Raw genomic sequence first — 22,600 nt, forward strand, 5'->3', positions numbered from 1 at the left:
GTTCTCTAGTCATTGACCTCGTCAAGACGGCCGCTTGAACGGAGTTTCCCTCGCTGCGGACACCGTTCAATAACCTCACCTGTCTTTTAAGATTGCATTGTCAAGTCATTGACGATCAACAGCCCAAACTCCCTAAGTCCGGTCTGTCATGACTCGCCCCACGCCCCAGCGCAAGTCCAGACGCATCACCCAGGCATGCGACTTCTGCCACAAACGGGGCATCAAATGCCGGGCTGCCCCGGCAGATGCGTCGTCTGCCGGCAACAAGTCATGCTTGACCTGCATTGAGTACGACCAAGAGTGCACGCGGCACCGCCAGCCCAAGAAGCGGGGCACGAAACCGCGAGGCTCTGAAGGTAGTCACGACGGTGGCAAAGACAGGCGCTGTCAATTAGACAACCGCAAGGTCGTGACTGCGCTGCTTGATGTGTACTTGGATACGATACATCCAACGTAAGTCTTCGCTTATTCGCGATCGTCGTGATCGTTGCTCATCTGCTCTGCAGGTTCCCGTTCTTCTGCGAGAGAGAGCTATGGGTTGGTTGGAGAGAGGGCACATTCCCATCCGGCTCGTCGGAGTACATGAGTCTCATTTGCATGTGCGCTCTAAGTGCTCAACATGTCGGAAAGCGGGCCCTGTTCACCGACGACATGGCTCCGTCTGACTTCGCAAGTCTCGCGAATGACTATCTTCAGGAGGCTATGCGACTTGTGCCTGTTGATTTTGACAGTCCGGACATCGATCTTATACGTTCACATGGCCTCTTAGCTTTACTTGGGGTGCAGGAAGGTGACACCGCCATGATCCATAAATATCTGGCACTCTATCATGGCATGTCGGCCCGGTTCAGCTTACATGATGAATCGCGATGGCCGGGTGACACAACGGAATGTGATAGAGAGGTCAGACGCCGTCTTTGGTGGGCGCTGTATCGACTAGAAGTGCACACAGCTTGTGTTTTGGGCAGCCTCATTCGTTGCCCCGAGGCTCATTCTGACGTTGGCTATCCTTGTGGAACACATCATTCAGCATTCATGCCCGGCCGAGATGGGAAGTTTGAGAATTGGTTTGAGGGATGGAACTTGACGACTGATTTGTACCGGGTTCTTGAGCACGCAATATCGGATTTCCGAACGCGGAAGCAGAATCGGAAGTCAATACTGCACAACAACCACGACTCTAGTAAATCTAGAGAAATCTCGAAAACTCTTTCCAGGATTCAGGCGGAGTTGTTACCCCATTTTGGTAGCGCAACCACTCGGTCGAGCGACAGCGGGAGGAATCGGTGCGGCTTCCAGGCGGCGAATATTCTGTGCACTATCCACCTAGCCAGGATGCTCTCGACAGTATCAGAAGAAAACAACCTCCATGCAGCATGTAAAACAGCGGAAGAAATGATGCAGAACATGGAGGCGATACCCTTAGAGTACATCCGAGCTGGTGGGTCGCCTCTTGTTCAGCAGCTTGGCGGTGTTGGCCATATGTTGATTGGCGTCTCGATTAAGCACAACTTATCCCAGTCAGATTACGATAAGTCAAAGTACCCACTTTTCGACCACCCCTGCTTTTCGACCGCCATGAATTGACGCCATCGCAACCACCACCACTTTATTCAATTAATTATCAACTACCTCTTGAAGCCATAATAATGCAACTTTCGGCCTCAATGGGTAATTCAGATGCGCTGGATTCATCTGAATCATTTTCAGCTTCGCCAGCCTCAATCTGGGCTTGCCGTATCTCTTTGATTGTCGCAAACTTCGTATTTGGGTCCAACTGAACAGCCTTCCTCTTCCTGCTAGCAGTGTTGGCAACCTTGGCCTCTAGAAGCTCTATCTTTTGCTGGGCGGTAGCTAGGGCAAAGGACTGCTCTTGGAAGCCTTTTTTTACCTTCCTGAAGAGCTGGCGTTGTGTGGCGATGTTTTGTTCTAGTTGGCTGAATATGTGTAGTTGGTCCCCTAGGTCCTTCACCTTCCTTGGCGTAGACCACTTCACAGCAGATGAGGCTGACGCCCAGCCCTCTATACTATGGGCATCCTGGGCTATATGTTTATCTCTGGCAACCTTGTTGAGTGGTGTTGATGGTGTTGTTATTGATGATGTTGCCTTCTGAACCAGCAGCCTATTCATAAGCGGCTTTGCAATAGCAACAGGCCATAACCTAGTGTATTTCCAGCCACTCTTGATATTGCCTGCAGTCAGCCCAACTAGGCGAGCCTTTTGATAGCAGGAAATGAAGTTCCTTTTGCCTATAACAGTAGAGTTGATCTACTGACTAAGATATCCCAGCTCTTTCCTATATGCTGCCTTGACAGGGCTGAAGACTGACTGGTTAAGTGGCTGGAGGACATGGGAGGTATGTGGAGGCAAGAATAACAGATAGATGTTATTAGTATAGCATAACCACATAAAATCTGTCGTTGTATAGCTCCTATGGCCATCTAGGATAAGGAGTCTAGCTTGGTTAGGGCTAGAGGGCTTGGTTTGGGGGATAAAGACCCTTTCTAAACATTCAACAGCAGTAGCATCAGTAGTCCACCCATTCTCTGTTGATATGAACTCCCATCCATCATATAGGCCAAGTTCTAGAGGAAACCACTGCTGTTAAACTGTCTTGCCCTTATATATAACCAAGGGATGGATAGCAGCGCCCCCAGCTGATATACACTTAATAATAGATACCCAGGCTTGCGAACCAGGCTGCTTCTTCCTTACTGACTTAGTCGCAGCACTGCCTAGCACTAGCCTATTATCCCCTTTACCCTCAAGGATACCAGTCTCATCCATATTATATCTGTTGGCTGGTTTGATGGCCTGGATGTGAGGTATGGCGAGATATTTGAACCAGTCCCTGATAACCTCAGTAGATGCCCTATTAACACGCCTCGAATCAATAGATCGACTTCTCTGGACCTTGATAGATGGGTTTCTTCTTATAAAGCCATCTACCCACCTCTTGCCAAGAGGTTGGGTGTCCCCTATAGCTTAGAGGATGCGATGGGCGAAGTCCTTCAGTTGTTGATGGGTTGGTGGCAGCCCAAGGTCTGCCTGGGCAGTCACCCAAGTGGCCAGCAGAGAGCCTCTGGAGGTCTTGAAATGCTTCTTGCCTTGGTTGGTGGCCTTTGGTACGGCTTATAAGCGTTGATCGTGGCACACCCCATCGCTTGGAGGCAGTGCGAGTAGATATACCATTTTTGATGTCGTTAAGCGCCTGGATAACCTCATTTTCGGTATACTGTTTCATTGTATAATAAAAAAGATATTCTGAAAGAATGATGGAAATTGATGAAGGATTGAAAATGTTGTGGTAGTTTGAAAATTGGGTATAGTAGTTAATGGGGTGGCTGGGCGGCATTTTATGGGTGGTCGAAATGCAGGGGTGGTCGAAAAGTGGGTGCTTTGACTTAGTTTCAAAGGGGTTCTCACGTCCATGATAGACTTCCTGGAACGCTTAGAGAAATACAGCAACGTTGCTGTAGCCGCAAGGCAACGTCTAATATCTCGACTTACGGACGTAGATCGGCGGGCATCTGCGTCAAGTCAGGAAATCACGAGCGAAACTGGACCGCAACTTGCATGGCCTCCGTTTTCGGAGACTATGTTGAATGAAGGACAGGACGGTGACATTTTCTCCACAGCCCTTTTGAACAGCTTTACTTGGCCTTATAATACACCGGGACACGAATGAGAATTGCGATTAAGCTGAATTTAAAGATTCTTATGTGAAGGCCAAATTATTCTGTAATTCGACTCAAGAACATACGAGGCCATTATTTGATTGCTTCTGATCTGCCTTAGAATTCCTAGTGTTTGTCGACTTCTGCTTGTTCGTTCGGAAGGCGTAATACTCCCCGCCAGTCATGATTGGATACTTCATGGGATTCTCGTCGCTGATACAAGTCGGCACAGGCTCCAGCACCTTCTGCCTGTCGAAGCCAAAGAAGAACGGGGCCGAGTACCTCTCTCTACCGCTCTTGTTGATGACTCGATGGATTGTCGACACGAAGAAGTCGTTCGTCTGCCTCATGAAGCAGTCGGCAATATTGACAACAAACGAGCCAGGGATAGGCTCTGCCTTCACCCAGTTACCAGTTTTGCTAAGCACCTCCAAGCCCCCTGAGGTATCTTGAGTGACGATGGTGAAGCACTCCACATCAGTGTGTGCGCCGATGCCATTCTGATCGTCCACTGAGTGCTTCTGCTCGGGGTAGTGCAAGATGCGCATGCCTGCCTCTGGACGCTTGATATACTCGTCAAAGTAATCTTCAGGCAAGTGCAGAGCGAGCGCAAAGATGCGAGTCAGGCGACGAGACAGACGAAGCAGCTCGGTATGATAGGCGTAGAGGTTTTCGCGGAATCCGGGCACGTCGGATGGCCAGATGCTGACTGACTCTTCGGTCTCGTCAACTGCCTCTGGATCTTCTCGGGCATCGTAGGCCCAGTTGAAGGCTTCGCTTAGATCTTTCACGGCGTTTAGCAACACAGACGTGGTTGATCTAGGTAATGGCGGCCTACCTTGGTGCTTCCACCCGTTTCGGTTGTAGTACTCCATTGGATGAAAACCGACGTACTCGTTCGGCACGAGGCCGGTGAAGACTTCCATCTTCTTCTCTTCGGGTAAGGCGAAGAAGCGCTTGGCTTGCTCCATAGTCTCATCCGCGAATCTTTGGTCGATTCCCTGGAACATTGAGTCAATTGAGACTCCCACTGCCGTCATCCACGGTCCAGTACTTACATGATTGATCAAGTAGAAGAACCCAATGTCCCTTGAGGCTTCTCTAATCTCCTGGGCAACGGCTTCTCGTTCCGTGATGTCGTCACTCCAGATGCCCGCAGCGTCAATGACCGGGATCTTCTCAAGGTTTGCAGAGACGTTCGAGTTGAAGCTGAATACTGTCCCGTTATGTAAAGTTACGGTCCGCTTTCCGGAATGAGAAATCGTTTCTGTTTGAGACATGTCGAGATCACTATTGATTATGTTACGCGACTGGGGATAAGGTTTCCGAAGGAAGGCGCTGTTGCACGGTAAGTGAGCTTCTGGGTTTTGATGAAAGCCTCCCGTCAGTACTTATAAGCTGTAAATGAAGACGTCACTTCGAATTTCTGTAGATGATAAAATGGTTTGATAGGAGCTCGTACTGTTATTTCGGAAGAACTGATCAACTCTTCGACATCAGCTCGAACTGCGGGGCTACCACGGACATGCAAGCTTATCGCGGGGCATACGACTGCTAAACTGGTGAACTGGTTAACTGCTGTCCTTGGAGATGCAAGCTCTCCCATTGGTCATGAACGTCTGCATGGGTCCACAATCATCATGGAAGGGTATGATCTGCCGGGGTCACGAAGAGGGGCCTCTCCGCTATCTTTGCAGTTCTCGGTATCGAGAGACCGATCTTTATCACAACTACAAAGCATGCTTACACCCGACAAATGCTCGAGGCGGGCACCATAGAAACGAAAATGTACTTCTTATCATTCTCGACGAAAGATTGTCTTGCCGAGAGATCAACAGCTATCTATAAAATGAAACCTCCCGAGAAAAATACACTCTCATGCTGGCTTCAGAGAGTTGAAAACTTCATAGCCGGCTCTCTCGCTTTGGGTCAAATCGACAGCAACGATTAGTGTTGAACGATGGCGACATCAACCCCTTTGAATCGTCGCCTCATCAGACGCATCGAGGTAAATCGAGATACGGATACAGATGTGGACATCTACGTCAACAAAGACACGCGGCCGTTGCCCCCTTCTCGCCGCACATATGGCCCATGGGAGTTCGTTGGCCTCTGGATGGTGACAGGCTCTTTCAACGTTGGAGGCTGGACTACAGGATCTTCCCTCATCTCTCTGGGACTGAATGTTTGGGTAAGCGTCGTCTTTCTCTGTGGCTGCCGCCTCACAGAGGCAATTAATTGACTAATCAATGAGCATAGCAATCTATGATTGCCATCATCGTCGCCCATACCTTTGTTGGCTTTGTCTGCATAGCTGGCGGCCACCCTGGCGCAAAGTGGCACATTGGCTTTCCCCTATGAATGAAGCAGAACTGGGGCATCTGGGGCTACCTCTTCCCAATGGTATGTCGCCATTCGGAGGCTCAAACTAATTCCTCTGACATGCCGGCTAATAACAACGAAGGCCATCCGCGTTTTCTTATCCTTTGTCTGGACAGCCACCAACACGTGGTACGGAAGCCAATGCCTAAAGGTTCTTTTGACATGCATCTGGCCGTCCTTTCTCAATCTGGACTCAGAGCTTGCGGATGGTACGATGAAGACGTACGACCTCGTATCCTTCGTACTCTATTTGCTCCTGTGCCTCCCAATGATCTGGTTCAGCCCGGAAAAACTATCGCAAACCATTTCTGATCGCCTCCACAACTGTTGCTACAACCGTGTTTGTACTTCTCATCTGGTCCACCGTGCGAGCTGAGGGAGGAGGTGTCCTTGTCGCGGATGTTAGCAAGGTCTCGGGTGTCAAGCCAGCTACGGGAGGCGATCTCGGTTGGGCCTTCGTTGCAGCTGTTACGGCAAATATTGGGGGCACCGCCACGCACATGTGGTCTCAGTCGGACTACACGCGATACGCACGAAAGCCGGGAGATCAGGTCTTGGCGCAGCTAATCATGGTACCTTTGGGAACCATCATTGTAGCCTGCGTCGGGATCATCTGCACTTCATGCGCGGCGACGCTGTACCCCGATGAGGGCAAGCTCCTGTGGCAGCCCTACGCTTTCCTGGAAGCCGTGCGTAAGAACGAAGATAACTCTGGTGCCCGAGCGGGCATCGCGTTTGCGAGCATCGCCTTCATGTTCTCGCAGTTCGGCATGGTTGTCGCATCCAATTGCGTGGTCGCCGGAATCGACTTAGCCGCCCTGCTACCGCGTTGGTTCACGGTCCGCCGCGGGGGCTATTTCACTATTGTCTTCGTGTTCATTATGCAGCCCTGGGCGCTCCTCAACAGCGCTAGCAACTTCTTGACTGTCGTGGGCAGCTTCAACGTTTTCCTCGGCCCGCTCATGGGGATCATGTTCGCTGATTACTTCCTCCTCCGCAAGCGGACAATCAAGTTGACCGACCTCTACGGGAAGTCGTCCAACAGCATCTACTGGTACACCAAGGGATGGAACTGGCGTGCAGCAATCGCCTGGTGCCTGGGCGCGTGGCTGTTCATCCCAGGTCTGGCGCAGCGAGCTGTTGCTGCAAGCGAGGTATGGGCGGGCTGGACGAGGCTTTATCAATTGTCGTGGTTTGTGGGCTGTCTTGTGTCAGGTCTGATATACCTCCTCCTGGACTATTTGTGGCCCATGCCGGAAAAACAAGCGGTGGACGACCTTGATTATTTTGGCACATTTGGGGATGCGCCCGTCCTACGCGGGGTGGCTGAGCTCGACGCCATCTCCACGATGTCTGGAGCTGTGGACATTGACGAGAAGAATTCCGGGGCGGGCGGAGAGAAAGTCCAGACCGTCTGACGCCAGTGGCATATTTTCGTGTCTATTACCTTTTCCGTCGTTCACTCATCACATCATCTAATCTATCTGCCCATATATTCAGCCACACGCGCACGAGACTAGTAACCCAATGTCTCAGATCTCCGTCAATGTTGACACCTCAACGCATCATGTTTCCTTTGCCTTTTGCTCTTCTGTCTTTCTTTCCAGAGCTTGAACGGCCGCATTCTCCAGATGAATTTCCCCATGATCGGTGCATCGTACAAACGGCAGCTCGATCCTAGGTAGGTATGCCGTTTGCATAAAAGAGCTAAACTGTCCAAGACATCAGCCAAAACCCACTGACTCAGGGCTCCGATTGGTCCAACCTTAAGCCACAGCTGTGGACGGCGTCTGCGGGTAGCTTGCACCAATTTGGTTGAAGATCGCATTTCTAGAAGGTGAACATGCCCAGTAGACATGTGAGCTGGTGCCGCTCCTCTCCCCGAGTGTCAAGCTTTCCTCAAGCTTTCTTCAAGCTTCTCGCGAGTCTGTCTCATGGGTCATCCTTCCCGTCGTGCCGTCAACCTACTGCATCTGCCATACTTCAGCCGGAAAGACTGTATTCATACCGTCTTTTAACCTCCGCCCGTGACTCAAGACTGCTGATCTTGAGTTCCTGTGCTCAAGTGCCGACCCCAATACTTTCTTTTCCCGCCCTCTTTAAAGTTCCGCCGGACGCCGCGTGGACGTAGATCCTAGCCGCCCCCCCTACGCATCCGTGCCCCCTTGCCGTCGACCGCCGTAAAGGGGCCAGGCCCAACGCCGCTAGGGATCCTGTTCCAGCAATAGAAGACGAAGGATTCTGCCCACGATCTTCTCTGTTTTTTCGCAACCTACCTTGATCTTGTTTCTGCTGCCCGCCGCCATGTCGCCCGAGTAGAGAGTGGTGGACCTCGTAAACGGACTTCAATCCCCATCGGAGCATGGTGGATGCCGACGTCGACATCGATCCGAACCGACCTCGCCGCGTTCTTGCGGTTGCCATTCTCTTTCTCTGCCTCACGCCCATCGCCGTCGCTCTGCGGTTGTACTCGAAAACTTTCATCACGCGAACCGTGACCTCCGACGACAAGCTTCTTTGCCTGCTCCAAGCTGTTTTTACGGTGTTTTTGGTCACCGAAATCCTGGGAGTGGTGCATGGTACGGGCCGCGATTGACGGAAAGCTCTCCAGGTACGTTGCAGACTTGGGGTCCACCTCTGCGACAGGTCTGGCGACAACAAAACGAAATTACCGGACTGCTTTGTTGACTTCCAACGTGCAGTACTTCTTTGCTGGCGAACTCCTGTATCTCCTCACGACAATCCTCCTGAAAGTCTGCGTCGGCATCCTACTTCTGCGCATCGCGATCGTCCCGACGTACATCTGGATTCTGCGAGCACTGCTGCTGTCGACGCTGGTGTTTGTGTTTCTGTACCTGTTCCTCGTCGCCTTCCAGTGCCGACCGGTACACTTATTCTGGGACGAGGGTCCTCGTACCCCAGGCCATTGCTTCTCGAAAACCGTCGTTCTCGGCACCACATTCACAGCCGCCACACTGAACTTGCATTGCGGACTGGGCATTTGGGGTATTGTCCTTGTTTATTGTGTGGTCGTTGGACCTGCGCAAAAAGACCAAAATTCTGGTTGTGCTCTTGCTGGGGTTTGCTTCAATGTACGTTTCCCATCTCGATGGTTTGGTGGCATGCGCAACACCCAACCTTCCGCTCCGGTGGCATAACTATGATTGGGGATGGAGATGCTAACATGGATTGACTTTTTGCAGCGCAAGTATCGCCACTATTATTCGAGCGGTGACAGTACCGTCTGTATTGAGCGAGGGAAACTTTCTTCGTACGTCAATCGATCTGCCCATGCACACCAAAACTTTACCAGCTTGGAGGGGAACGAAGCCCATGAATGGCATTTAAAACGCGTGCTTACTCTTTCATTACACAGGAGAGACCGCCAACTTCGCCATTTGGAGCACTGTCGAACCTGGGATTGGTATCACCGCTGCTTGTGCACCGAGTCTCACGCCTCTCGTCCGACAGTTGTGTGGAAGGAGGCAGCGGGAGGAGCAGAGTAGGGGGCCTTGGAGAACTAGATCGTTGCCAACCATCGAGTTAACCGGCGTAACGAGCGAGACGACGACCGACACGATGTCTAAGAACTTTTTCAGAGGCTCTCTCTCTCGGAGCGAGCCATCGCCATCGATGGAGATGCCGAGGTTGCGTTTTGACGACTTCACCTACGAATCACGAATCTCAGGCCCAGATTCACGATCCTGCCGACCAACAACGAACAGAAATAGGGCGTCCTGGACTTTCCCGCTACGATCAGGGTCCGGGTCGTCGTCTTCCTCTTCTTCTGGGTCGGAGTCCTGCACCGCCACAGCAGGAAAGTCATCTACTGCGAGTGTTGGGGTTCTTCCCGAACCTCCATCTTCAGGTATCATGAAGACGATGGAGATTGAACTGTCATACGAGGACAGGACATGGACAAAACAAGGACGGATGATGCCACGAGATGAGTGCATGCTACGACCGCACTCTTTATCGGGCTTCAGGAGGTTGACGAGTGGGGAAGTACCCCTTTTACCGGATATCGATAGCAACAATTTGTCACCGTTGTCTGCAGACTTCGACCTAGAGTCTGGTTTTGATTCAACGACGTTCAGATATTCATCTCCCCCTGAGGCGAGCTGGCATTGGTCGGACAGCAGCGGTACTAGAGAAACCTCAGAGCATACACTGGGATTGCCATCCCCAACAGAACAAAGTAGGCAGGATAACGGGCAACTTGGGGATTCATGAAAGGTTTCTGGGAAGGCGATGACTACAGAGGAGTTGGGACGGGATTACGAACACGAATATGAATGTGATGATATTTGGAGTTTTGAAACGCTTGGCCATTCGGTCTTGCTGAATTGAACACAATTCAACACAACAACCAGGACTTGGGAGAATGAGAAGGCGCCACAAAACTCCCGTTGAATTGTGTCCCGGAGTCCCGTTTTTGACCCCCACTTCCGAGGTTGACGCTCTAGAGTCCGAGGTTATAGTTGCGAAATGAGTGAGTTGGCTTGTCATCCACAAATGGCGGTATCTTGAACATCCTCTTCGAAACGCCCTCCAATTCGGCTGCCCGTCCCTCGCTAACGACTGAGATGGTGACTGAGTCGGTCGGGCGACGGCTTCAAGGAGCTCTTTGGCCAACAGCCCAACTCTCCTACCCTTTCCTGCTGCTTACCGATAACATGCGGGGTCTTGGCCCGTCGCCAGACGAAATGCTGAAGTTATGCGGCACAGGTTCGAGTACACATCTTCTGCACTTTTCAGGGCTGTTACTACGTCGTGAGTGGATCTTGCGGTTTGACTGGACCCGGTATTTAACAACATGATCCAAACGTACACGATTTCTGTCGGATATGAAAGATTCGAACTGTGCTTGGGGATGGCCCGATGACAGGTAGTGCGTGTCTCTTCAAGACTGGAGGGCTTGAGTTGTTCATACCTGCAGTTACGGAGCACGTGTTCAACCGCATGCCCGTTGAATGCGCTCAATTTTACACCCGCAACTGGAGAATCCGTTCACACGTGGAGGCCAGCCGCCGTAAGGTATGGTGTCATGCGGGCTTCTGCGGTATTTGCCTGGTTGGCTTCAATTGGTTGAGGGATCAAAGTGGAGGTTGGGCAACTCAATTGTCAGACACCCATGCATAAGCTTACACACCCACAATCAGCGACATCTCGTACACTTACCACGTATTCGGAGACTCTTGCGTACGAATAATATAGTCTCGGCTATCTCTCTTCATCGTGGTGATTTTATATATGAACCTATTGAAGCCACTGATTTCTCTTCGCATGGAGCCAATGTGTTTTCGGGACCGTCCACAATCAGCAGCCTTCAAGGCATCATAGTGCAATTTGAAAGCTCAGATGCCAATCAGACTCACTCCAATACACTCTCTCTCCAGCATCATCTTTGTACAGTACGAGTTAGATCACCTAAGCAAGTAACCGGCTTCGGCGAAGGGACGTGGTGAATGTTGACTCACAAGTTACTGCTACCATCTACCCAGAGAAACTCACGGTTATTGCTTGGCGCTCACGACCTTCCCTGTGATAGTAGAGGTCGATGCCATTCCACATTGGTCTCTTTAGAGACTTGAATGAGCCATTCAACGGGGTCCAACGCTATGCCAGCGAGTTCATAACGGGTCTCAATGTACAATCAACTGAAAGACCCACCAGGTGGCGTAGTTGATTTGTCCTCCAATTGCGATAGAAAACCTACAACTCACATTCGAATTGATCAGCAGACCCAATAGCGGCATGCATGGCGCGACTCAAACGATAAGATGCCAACAGACCTTTCACTTCTTCGCCTAGTATTCTGTCAAGCAGATCTGACTTTTCGACGGCCGAATTGTAATTTGCAATAATCCATGATCACTTTTGCTACCTGCAGGTTTGATGAAATTGCGAAGAAGGATAAAACCTGGCATACCAGCAATATGGAAGACTTTCCGAATATCGACGAGCTGACCATCCGCCGCGTTGATAATCTGGGAGCTGTGCCAAGAATGAGAGACTGGGCCCCAGTTCCGTGGTTTCCAATCGTGGACATGACAACGTGGTCGCTGACAACACAGTTCTGACAGTCGGAAGTGGAAACACAAGGCAATCATCTTCGGGTACGGTGACCTATTAAATGGTGAGGCAATGAATTGGTTCGCAGCGGAGAGGGTCGCAAAATTGGCGCAGGAGAATGGAGCGCATATGCATGATAAGCCACTAAGACCAGGGTATGTCAGCTCACTCGCCTAGAAACGATTTTGTCTAAAACCAGGCTGGCCAATCGTACCGACGCTTCTGATTCTCAACCATTCACAACATTTGAACACTGCATACGACTGCGGGGTATCATGTTGGCGAAGGCGGTGGCTGGTTTCAATGGTCTGTTGCAGCGTGGCAGCCTTAGTTTGGATAAGTTGGCGCGAGGGCACCCGCCCTGGATTCCCATGTCCATGGCCCCTCTTCTTTTCTTCTAATTATGCGAGTGCTTCACAGCCGCATCGGATTTTCTCTTTTTGCCCTGCGGATCCTCCACGCGACTTCACAACTCGACCTCGTGCATCTGAACCTCCAACGATGACCTGGCGACGGTGACATTCCCATGCCGGAACGCTCCTGTACAGACTTGGTTCTTTTCCGACCAGGCAAAAACACTGGAACCTCTGCGGAGCGGTCCAGTATGCCTGGAACCACGCGCCGTGTTCATATAGTTGATGCAGATGGTAAACCCCAACACTCAGTCGTGAGTTCAGTCTCGAGATCTCCAAGTAGACAGGGCCGCCGATCTTCATCCTCACAATCCACAACAAATCCGGCACCAAGATATCGGCCCTTGCATGCTGCAGCGGGTTCAAGAGCCCCACCAAGATCATCATCATACCACCGACCGTCCGTCAAGGGCAAAGAGCCTTCGTCATTTTGGCGGCAACACAGGCGTCCAACGACTGGCAGGAATAGGGACCATTCACCTGGAGTAGGCCCATCACGTCAATATACTTGGAACCAGGAGCCATCTCAGCCAAACGAAAAGATGCATTCAAGCCCGAACAACGCGACTTATGGGAGTTATGACTACATCGCAGGGGCATATCGTCGTCCAAAGTTTCACGAAAATGTTCCTGGGATGGTTCCTCCTGATTACCATCCACCGGGCCCCTTTATGAACATGAATTCATACAGCTCTATGCCTGGCCGTGCTTGTGGGATGCCGCCGCCGCCCGTAGAACCTGCACATATGCCGTACATGTCATCGCAGGCTTTGCCAAGAGTGCCTCCTCCACCGCCACCGCCTGAAGCCACTTCAAGCCTGTCGCCAGATAAAAATCGGGAAAACGAAGAGATTGAAAGTCTTAGAAGGGAACTAGCAAAAGTCAAAGAAGACCAAAGAGCAAGGGAGGAGCGCCAGAGGCAGAAGGAGTTCGAGAAAAGGGTTCAAGAAGAAGCAGAAAAGCACATGAAGCAGAGAATGGAAGAAATCCGACTTGCTCAGGAGGCCGCCAGAAAGGAGCTCGAGGAAGCAAAAGCACAAATAGAGAAAGCCGCCCGAGAAGCAATCGAAGCTGAAAGGCAAGCTGAAGAACAGCGCCGAATACAGGAACGAGAAGAACTCGAAGAGTGCCAGAGGATCGCTCGAGCGAAACTGGAGGCAGAATTACGTGCCCGAGCCGAGTGGGAGCAGCTGAAAGAACAGGAAGCACTTCGCCTCAGAAAGGATGCTGAAGCAAAGGTGGAAGCCAGGCTGGCACATGAGCAAGAGGAGAGGCGACGTATTCAAGTGGAAGAGGAAGAGAAGGAACGTGTGCGCCAGCAAATCAGAGACGAAGTGCGGCTGGAATTTATGAAACGCGAGAGAAGATACATAAGCTCATCGTCAGAGACCGAGTCTTTCAGCTCACGATCTTCCCTGAGCAGCAGCTACTTGAGTCTGAGTACCACCAGTCGGAGTAGGTCTACTAGCTCAAAGATCTCAGCTAGGTTGAAGGCTCCAAGCTGTAGCTCTTGCAGAGCCACGAAGGCGCTCAGTATCGGCTCATCTGACAATGTCAAGGCTCTGAACCTTCAGACGTCAGACGATGGCTTAGCAGGCAGTACAAAAGGAGACGACAAAACAAAGAACGCAACTCTGGACCCGTTCATGTATCTTGAAAAGACATTAACACCGCCGCCGCCGAACCTGCAAAGAAACGATTTTGAAACGCAAGAGCCATACTGGGCTTGGGAACACTACTCTAGCAGACTACCTTCTGGGTCTATTCCGGAAGATGCAGGATACACATACGCCGATCTAGAGAATCATGCATTACAGGAAGGCCAGCTTGCACCCGAAGACGACGAAAGTGCAAGTTCATCGAGTACTGGGACAGATAGTGACGACAATGGCTCCAGCTTAGGCATGGGGGGTATCTTTGAGCACGAAGCTTCTGACGATGAGGACTCAGATGCCGGGACTGTGATTGCGGCATTCGATAAGCCCAGGCTCACTCCATCGGTTATTCGCGATGGTGGTTCTCGTACAAAGGGAAAGGAAGTCTTGTCGGTCCAAGGAACGCAAGCAGAGCGCCTTTCGAACCCTGAGATGGAGAGTCCTTGTTACGGAAACAGTCGCTTCCCGAGCACCGAGAATTCGGAGCAAAACCGACCGAAGACGCAAGAGCTTCCGCTGAATATCCCAGCTCAAGGAGAGGAGACTTTACCTGCCGCCTTGGTTCAGTATCTTATTATAGAGGATAACGAAGAACAGCAGCAAGTTGCTCTTGAGGAGTTGCAAGAGGAGGTCGATAATGGAGACGGAGGTGCCAACTTGAGAAGTCATCTACAACAGTCGACCATGAGCCAAGCTGTTCCTGAGCGGACCAAAAATGACTTTTTGGCGGATCCCCAATCGACTGCGTATTCGCTACGGACACGCTCACCTCGCCATAGCCCCTTGCTGCCCCTGCTTGCAAAATATATTTCCGACTTTGAAGAGGAATCGTCTCAATGCAACAGGTCTAGCAACTCTTGCAGGGTTCCTCTGCAGTCGCAAGATATGAAAGGTTCCGATGGTAGTTTTCGCCCCTTCCTACAGGAAGGTAACTACACAAATTGGGCTGGTGAAGAAAACCCAACCCTTTTGTTTCCATATTACTTGGGAAGCCCGGGACGTCAGTCAACGAGCAGCTTCGACCTCAGACAGGTTCGCTCAACGAGGGCTTCGAGCTCAGTTTCTTCTGAGTACCAAACAGAAGTGCCCATGGCTCTTGTGCCTTGCATCATGGTTCCATTAAACATGATTCAATCGGCCATGCAAGGCCCAATGTTCTATCCAGGGGCTTTGCCTCGACAAGACCGTTGACAAAGATCAGAAATACAGTCTCCCGGAGGACATTCATATGAAAAGCATGGATCGGGCCTTGGTTTAACTATCGGGAGAGAAGTTTAAAGCATTCCTTAGCAAGTTCTTACACAGGGCGTGAACTGCATGGACGAAGAAAAGAGGCGCTGGTAATAGGGGACGGTAATACCCTGATTCTATGTATTGTATTTCGTATAAGGTAGAAGTAGGGACAGTCCTGGGCCGTCTGTTTTGTATAATTGTAGCGTGTCTGATTTGTATCCCCAGAGTAAGGTCCTTTTTGACATTGAAGTTACAGATTCTTATTCATGGAAGCTAAGGCTGACCAGGCCCTTTTGTACCACGCGAGAACACATGACTAATCCACTCACACGTAATGAAAGACCCATAGGCAATGGTTCACTTTGTTACGTCTACTGTGGCATGCATCTTTCTACTACTTATTAGCTTTCACGCCCAATGACATCATGGCGCCACAGAGAGTTATCAGGAAATTCTACAAGATTTCAGCTAGGTGCTCTTGAAGAGCTTGTCGAGCAGCGCGAGCTTACTGGAAAAGATGCGTCCGATATGCAGAGAAAATTGGTATCCCAGCATAAGCAGCTTTGTTGAGTAAAGGCAAGCTACGGACAAATGATAATGTGTTCCGCGACACTTGCATGGTTGAAGGTAAGACCGCAATCGTTCGATTACTCCTAGATACTTCAGGCCAAAAGAAAAGGAATTATTTTCTATGATCGTATCAGGTATTCCCTATTCTAATTCCAGCGGCTTCTACGACTTCAATTCGAATTCTCGCGAGCTCACATTCTCACACATTGACACCTTGGAAATCGTATCCTGGTCCGGAGCGCCGGAGCGAAAGGAGCGGGAGCCGTTGACTCTACGAAATCTCAAGCCCAGATTATTGCATGACTGTGCGCTCAAATACCCTGCGGTCATTGTTTGGCGTAACGAGAGAAAGCAGGAGGAAGGCGCGGGGAGGAAGTAGGCGTGGTTGGTTGGCAGCGGCGGCGTAAGCACGGACCCGGGTTCGGGTCCGGGCCCGGCCCCGCTTTCGGTCCGGGAGTTGCTGACGGCTTCAGCGTCCACAGTGTCTGGTATTGAATGCCCGGCATCATCACTCAATCGACGTGCCAACACTATATCGAAGATGAAGCGGGTCTGCAAGATTGGTTAATTCAGATGTCTTGTGCTGTTTACCATAGCTACTACTGCCTCTCGTCGCATCCGCGCGGGTCGGCGGTTGCGGTGACGTCGCGGCGAAGATGAATGCGGCAGCCACAACCACAAGTACCACAACGCAAATGGGACGGAACATGCAAGGACACTGATTGAAATGCGACTTGGCGCTTTGAATGCATTATTTTCCCATGTGTGGGATGCATTACTCGCGATTCATATCCGATATCTTGGTATCATTCATCGACGGCCTCTGAGCCACCACCACCACATTACTACGTTAACTCATGTTTTAAGCACTGATTTCCTTCTCGTCCTTCTCATCCACTTCCATTTCACGCCCGGGAGCGTTGCCCTCCTTCTTGCCGCCTCCGCAGATCTTGCTGAGACCGCGGGCGATGTCCTTCATGTTCATCGCGACAATCTCGCTCGTGGGCTTCTCAAACAAGAGATCAATCTCTTAAAGACTCTTGTTTTTCGTCTCGGGCATGAAGACCATGAAAAATGGCGTAAAATGGCGTTAACGAACATAATCCATTACGGACTAGCCATGGTAATAACGGGCTCCAGACGTTCACACGGCTTGGGTTACAGGGGCAACTTTATAGACTTTTTACATTTCAACCCTACTCTATGTTCTCTGCTTGGGTATTGACTGGGGAAGCCTTTTTTGATAACAACACCTTTTTATGTTTCGCCTTCCTCTGTGACATAATCAGGTCACGATGAACATGATTTTGTAGGTGGACTCCAACTGATTGACAATGCTGAACCATGTTCGAGTTGGATGACAGCTTAGCCTGCCGTGTTCATTCCATCAATGATGTGGCCATTCTGCGATCGTGCAGCCTGTGGTGGGTGTTGAAGCATTTGTCAGAGGTTGTGTGTAGCGAGGACATGCCTTATTCAGAGTTGATTTGCTTGACTCCGTTTCCTGACCACCTTGGGGGACACTCAATGCCCTCTTCAATATACCGTCTTCCTAGCCAAAGGCGTTGGAACGCGACCGAAAGATTTCCAAGAACCTACCTAGTACTCAGAAGGGAATAGTCAAGCTTCCCCTCACAGATGTCGCGTACATGCAAAAGTCTTGCGGACAACCTACGCTTCATCAGGAACTGTACTAAAACAAGTCTTCTAGGTAGCTATCAGTTCATTATTAACCTTGCGGGCTTTTTGATTTGCCCTGAATTCTTTCCCTACAAATTAAGAAAATGTCGCTTCAGATCGACGGCGCTTAACGCGCACATGAATCAGTGACATGGCAAATCCGGTTTGTTGCAGAAAAAACCCCAGGTTTTGCGACCGCATATCATCACACCTTATCGCTGTGATATCAAAATCCCGATCGACCCGGTCTTGTGGTTGTTATCGCCGTCGGAGACGACAGGGTTCATTGACCAATGAAATCAATCTTTGGGGGCCACATTCTTGTTGTCCCCTTGGTGGTTCTGCCCCGTGTACTCCGTACAGCTTTTTGCGGGCGACATGCGGGGGCTAAAGAGTGATGAGGGGAAAACGGCCCTTTTATGGGTTGAGCAGCACGAGACAGTGGTGAGCAGAACATCATCTGCCACATGATGTCAATGGCGTTGCTTTTCGACTTGAACAGTTGATCACATACACATTCAACGGAAATGTGGGTATCAGAAGACACAGCAGAGACTCGAGGTTTCAGCGGGAGGAGTTGGTTGATCGCGGCTTGGCTCTTGGTAAAAAAAACTTCCGACCCATGAGCCCCTATCCCCGATCGGCTTACCGGCCGCCTGCTTTGCCAGGTAATCTTGCGAATTTTGCTGGCCCCCACATGAAACCCAGGAAAGCCCTGCCCATAGGCTGTGACTTAAGCGCAGAAAATAGAGAAAAGTTTGTCAAAAGTAATTGCAGGTCCATGGAACTGGGACGGTGGTTACGTCGTCTCATCATGGGCAGTTCGTGGCATGCTCGTGGCTGTCACGTTGCCTGCCCCGACGAGAAAGCATAAGCTTGCCAGCATCGGGGGAGGTTCCTTGGCCTGCCGTCTCGGCATCGCACGATCGGCTCGGTCTTTGCCCATCACCCTGCCGCCTCAGGGAGCGCCAAGCCGGCCAACAAATATATTAGTGCGCAGCCAAGAACGCGGCCTCGACGCGGCTTCATTCCGGGCCGGGACCTGAATTAGCGGAGAGATAAGCGGATAGCTAAGGCGGTCTATCGGTGGCGGCTCAGGAACAATGTCTCGTGTCAACGAAGAAGTTTTTCAGGCACGTGGTTGTTACGCCGTCATACCATGGTTGTTGTAGCAATAATGGAGCACACATTTCTCGCCAGGGGTTGGCAGTAAACCGAATAACTCCTATTCCAGAAAAAGAACTGGAATCACGAAGATGTCTGGCCGTGTTCCGGGCTGCAGTGTCGTCTGCGCCCACCGGGCAGAAAAATAGGGAGTCAATATTCCAGGAGTCGGCAGAAACGCGACCTTGGACGGCCATGTGCCCTTCTAGATTTTCCTCGTTTGACGTCAGCCCATCGTTCCCCGACTCTTTTTCCCCAGGGAGAAGTTTTCAATGGTCCAACTCTGTTTTCTTCTCCACGCGGAGTCTCCGTATTCCCTCCGTAGGCTCCCGCAAGAGCGCGAGAATGGTTCGGACTGTCACCGAACATCGGGATCCAGAACGCGGTGACGGCCCTCACGGTAGAATTTTCGGTCAAACCACCCCCTTCGGGCGGGTCTCGCACAAACGCTATCCTCGCCCGCTGTGGAGTCGCGAGTCAGATGGAAATAACGTCGCGGCCTGATCTCCGGTACCAGAACCTGCAGTCGTCGCCCCATCCATCCCACCACCCACCGCGTTCTGGCGTTGCAGTCCCGAACCTGGAGCGCAGGCTGGAGCCCCAAGGGCAATAGAGCTCATGCGCCCGCAGCACCCGCAACCCGCAACAACACCCCCAGGTCGGTCTCCGGGCACGCGTCCCTGAGTCCTGGGGTCCTCCACTGGAGAAGAAGGCCTGGAAATGCGGACGAAATCGCTCTTACTTCGGCCGTTTTTCTCCAGCTTCTCCACCCTAACACCAGACTGAAATTTTGGATGACGATGTTGGTGTCGAGGTTAGACAAACAGGTAACGAACATCGGCGAAGAACCCACAATGGATCAATGCGGTCGCCGGGTTGGTTGTTGTTCCAGTTTTGGTCCGTCGCGTGGTATCCGTAGGCAGTTGGTAAGCGGTATTGAGTGATCTGCACAGTTGTTTAAAAGCCTGGCGCCTCCCGTCGTTCAATATCCTTCAGGTTTGCTTGGCAGCTGTCTCTCTATTCCGGACGACCTTATCAGAGCCGCAATCTGCTTGGTGCTTGGCATCTGCTCTTAATCAGATCCGTAGTATTTTCTCTCGCACGGACAAGCGGAAGACAACACACACGATGCACGGCGTAACACTAGCCCCGAAGATTTCGGGCAAACACAACCCAGACGGCCAAAATGAGGCTCATGTCGAGAACCTCCAGACGGCTCTCCCTGGACTGAACGAAAAGGATGCCCTCGCCGTCGCCCAGGCCGGAGGGTGGGAGGTTGATGCTCTCATCGACAGCTTGGAGCGTGAGCTGGAGGCTGCCGGCGGAGTCAAGAAGGGTATCTTCGATCTCGAGTTCAGCAACACCAAGTACTTCACCTGGCTCATCGTCGCCTTCGCCTCCATGGGTGGTCTTCTCTCTGGTCTTGACCAGTCCCTGATTTCTGGTGCCAACCTTTTCCTGCCCGGCGACCTTGGTCTTACGGACCGCCAGAACAGTTTGGTCAACTCTGCTATGCCTCTCGGTGCCGTTGGTGGTGCCCTTATCCTCAGTCCCTGCAACGAATACCTCGGAAGAAGAATGTCGATTATCATCTCTTGCGTCCTCTACACCATTGGTGCTGCTCTCTGCGCTGGCGCCATGAACTTTGGTAGGCATCCTCATTGCCGTTAGGAAGGTGCGATGACTGACTCTTACCCAGGCATGATCGTCTCCGCTCGCGTCATCCTTGGCATGGGTGTTGGTCTTGAGGGTGGTACTGTTCCCGTCTACGTTGCCGAGACTGCCGAGCGTCGCATTCGTGGAAATGTTGTGTCCCTCTACCAGCTCAACATCGCCCTAGGTGAGGTTCTTGGTTATGCTGTCGCTGCCATGTTCCTTCACGTCAAGGGTAACTGGCGCTTCATTCTCGGCTCTTCTCTTCTCTTCTCCTCCATCATGTGGGCTGGTATGTTGTTCTATGATGACCTTTGGTTTGTCTTTAAGCTAATAGCCTTAACGGCATGCTTTTCCTTCCTGAATCGCCCAGATTCCTCATGCACAAGGGCAAGACTCTTGAAGCCTACAAAGTGTGGAAGCGCATTCGTGGTACCTCCACACCTGAGGCCAGGGAGGAGTTTTTCATCATGAAGGTCTCTGTTCTCGATGAGCAGCGGGTTGTCTCGGAGGGTGCTAAGAACAAGCGCTTCCCTTGGATGGACTTCTTCACCGTCCCTCGCGCTCGTCGTGCTCTCATCTACGCCAACATCATGATCCTCCTTGGTCAGCTGACCGGTGTCAACGCCATCATGTACTACATGTCCATTCTCATGCAGCAGATTGGCTTCAACGACGAGAAGGCTACTTACATGTCTCTTGTCGGTGGTGGTTCCCTCCTCATTGGTACCATTCCTGCCGTCATGTACATGGAGAAGTTTGGTCGTCGCTTCTGGGCCAACACCATGCTTCCTGGTTTCTTCGTTGGCCTTGTCATTATCGGTGCCAGCTACCAGATCCCGACTACGACGAACACTACAGGTGCTGTCGCTTGCTACTTGGTCGGTCTGGCCTTGTACATGATGTTCTTCGGTATGTCACCACTTTTGATGAAAACTCATTTTTTATCAACACCCTCACTTCTGGGAATGTATAACTGATCAAATAAACGCGTCAGGTTGCTATGCATGCTTAACATGGGTGATCCCCTCTGAGGTCTATCCAACTTATCTTCGATCATATGGTATGACCACATCTTCTGGTCTGCTGTTCTTGTCCTCCTTCGTCGTCACATACAACTTCACTGCCATGCAGGAGGCTATGACGCGCACGGGCCTTACACTAGGCTTCTACGGAGGCATTGCCATCATTGGATGGTTCTACCAGTATGTCAATTCCCAATTTTTCCCGTACCCATGTCACCACCTTTGACGAAAACCCTCACTTCTGGGAACATGTAACTGATCAAATGAACGCAAAAGGTGTATTTTCATGCCAGAGACGAAGAACCTGAGTCTTGAGGAGATTGATGTATTATTTGAAAAGCCTACGAGTGAAATCGTCGCTATGAATATGAAGGAGATCTCTCGCGGCCTGAGCAGGATCTGTGGAGGCGGTAAGAAGGATACTACATCTGCTGGCCGCGAGATGGAAGTAGACGAAAAGAACGAGAAGGAAGTCAGCGCTTAGATGGTACGATTAAGAGAGGTTGTTATGCTATCAATAAGTCAAATACAAGCACAATTGTTCGATGATGCATCCTTCCCAAGCTTAACGATGTAGCAACCCCTGTATTGCAGGAAATCAAGCGCGCTGCACTGCGGCTTCTATTTTCTTTTTCAAAAAAAAAAGGGCTGGAATAATCATTCTGAGATCCAAGCATGCTGATAACGTTTGACCAGACGCTGGACACTGAAGCCGTCAGCGAAACCCCCGGAGCGAAAGCCGAAGGCCGGGGCGGGGCGGGGCCGCACCTGCCCCACTACATCAACCAATCAGTGTAGTTGAAGTATATCCCTATAGTCCGTTGCACTGACAACGTCCGCCCCCCTTTTTTTTCCCACTTATGCAAAAACAAAAAAAAAGCTAATTTTACGCTATAACGCGCATTTTTCTACATTGTACGTAAAACGGGCTAAATCTATCGCTATGTTACGACCCGTTATGCATGGATAACAATTGACCGACCCACTTGGGCGTCGGGCGGCTAGAACAGGACATTTGTACCCTGCAGGATCATGGGAACAACAGGGACTCACTTGGAATAGAAGAACTATG

At 51.0% G+C, this 22,600-nt stretch overlaps 5 protein-coding genes across 5 annotated transcripts; 3 read left to right on the forward strand and 2 right to left on the reverse strand.

The window, feature by feature from the left end:
- Positions 1-1,624: 1,624 nt before the first annotated feature.
- On the reverse strand, positions 1,625-2,131 carry CGCA056_v001521 (uncharacterized protein; the record flags this gene model as incomplete). The annotated part of the gene is made up of 1 exon (XM_037316781.1): positions 1,625-2,131. One exon carries the CDS (start codon positions 2,129-2,131, stop codon positions 1,625-1,627), a length of 507 nt encoding a protein of 168 aa, XP_037184798.1.
- An 855-nt stretch (positions 2,132-2,986) lies between these two features.
- hxnY-5 (2-oxoglutarate-Fe(II) type oxidoreductase hxnY) lies at positions 2,987-4,958 on the reverse strand (the record flags this gene model as incomplete). The annotated part of the gene is made up of 5 exons (XM_037316782.1): positions 2,987-3,132; positions 3,191-3,236; positions 3,765-4,462; positions 4,517-4,679; positions 4,737-4,958. The coding sequence occupies 5 exons, from the start codon at positions 4,956-4,958 to the stop codon at positions 2,987-2,989; spliced, it is 1,275 nt and encodes a 424-aa protein (XP_037184797.1).
- A 680-nt stretch (positions 4,959-5,638) lies between these two features.
- Positions 5,639-7,478, forward strand: fur4-1 (Uracil permease; the record flags this gene model as incomplete). The annotated part of the gene is made up of 5 exons (XM_037316783.1): positions 5,639-5,869; positions 5,938-5,982; positions 6,049-6,081; positions 6,143-6,269; positions 6,343-7,478. The coding sequence occupies 5 exons, from the start codon at positions 5,639-5,641 to the stop codon at positions 7,476-7,478; spliced, it is 1,572 nt and encodes a 523-aa protein (XP_037184796.1).
- Positions 7,479-8,422: 944 nt separating this feature from the next.
- On the forward strand, positions 8,423-9,566 carry CGCA056_v001524 (uncharacterized protein; the record flags this gene model as incomplete). Its single annotated transcript, XM_037316784.1, has 4 exons — positions 8,423-8,639; positions 8,707-9,152; positions 9,264-9,331; positions 9,437-9,566. The coding sequence occupies 4 exons, from the start codon at positions 8,423-8,425 to the stop codon at positions 9,564-9,566; spliced, it is 861 nt and encodes a 286-aa protein (XP_037184803.1).
- Positions 9,567-19,978: 10,412 nt separating this feature from the next.
- itr2-1 (Myo-inositol transporter 2) lies at positions 19,979-22,012 on the forward strand (the record flags this gene model as incomplete). Its single annotated transcript, XM_037316785.1, has 5 exons — positions 19,979-20,498; positions 20,550-20,787; positions 20,877-21,415; positions 21,501-21,708; positions 21,805-22,012. 5 exons carry the CDS (start codon positions 19,979-19,981, stop codon positions 22,010-22,012), a joined length of 1,713 nt encoding a protein of 570 aa, XP_037184802.1.
- Between the last annotated feature and the right edge of the window lie 588 nt (positions 22,013-22,600).

This window comes from Colletotrichum aenigma (assembly GCF_013390185.1).
Source record: "Colletotrichum aenigma strain Cg56 chromosome Unknown KSG_Cg56_contig01, whole genome shotgun sequence".
NCBI classification, from domain to species: Eukaryota; Fungi; Ascomycota; class Sordariomycetes; order Glomerellales; family Glomerellaceae; genus Colletotrichum; species Colletotrichum aenigma.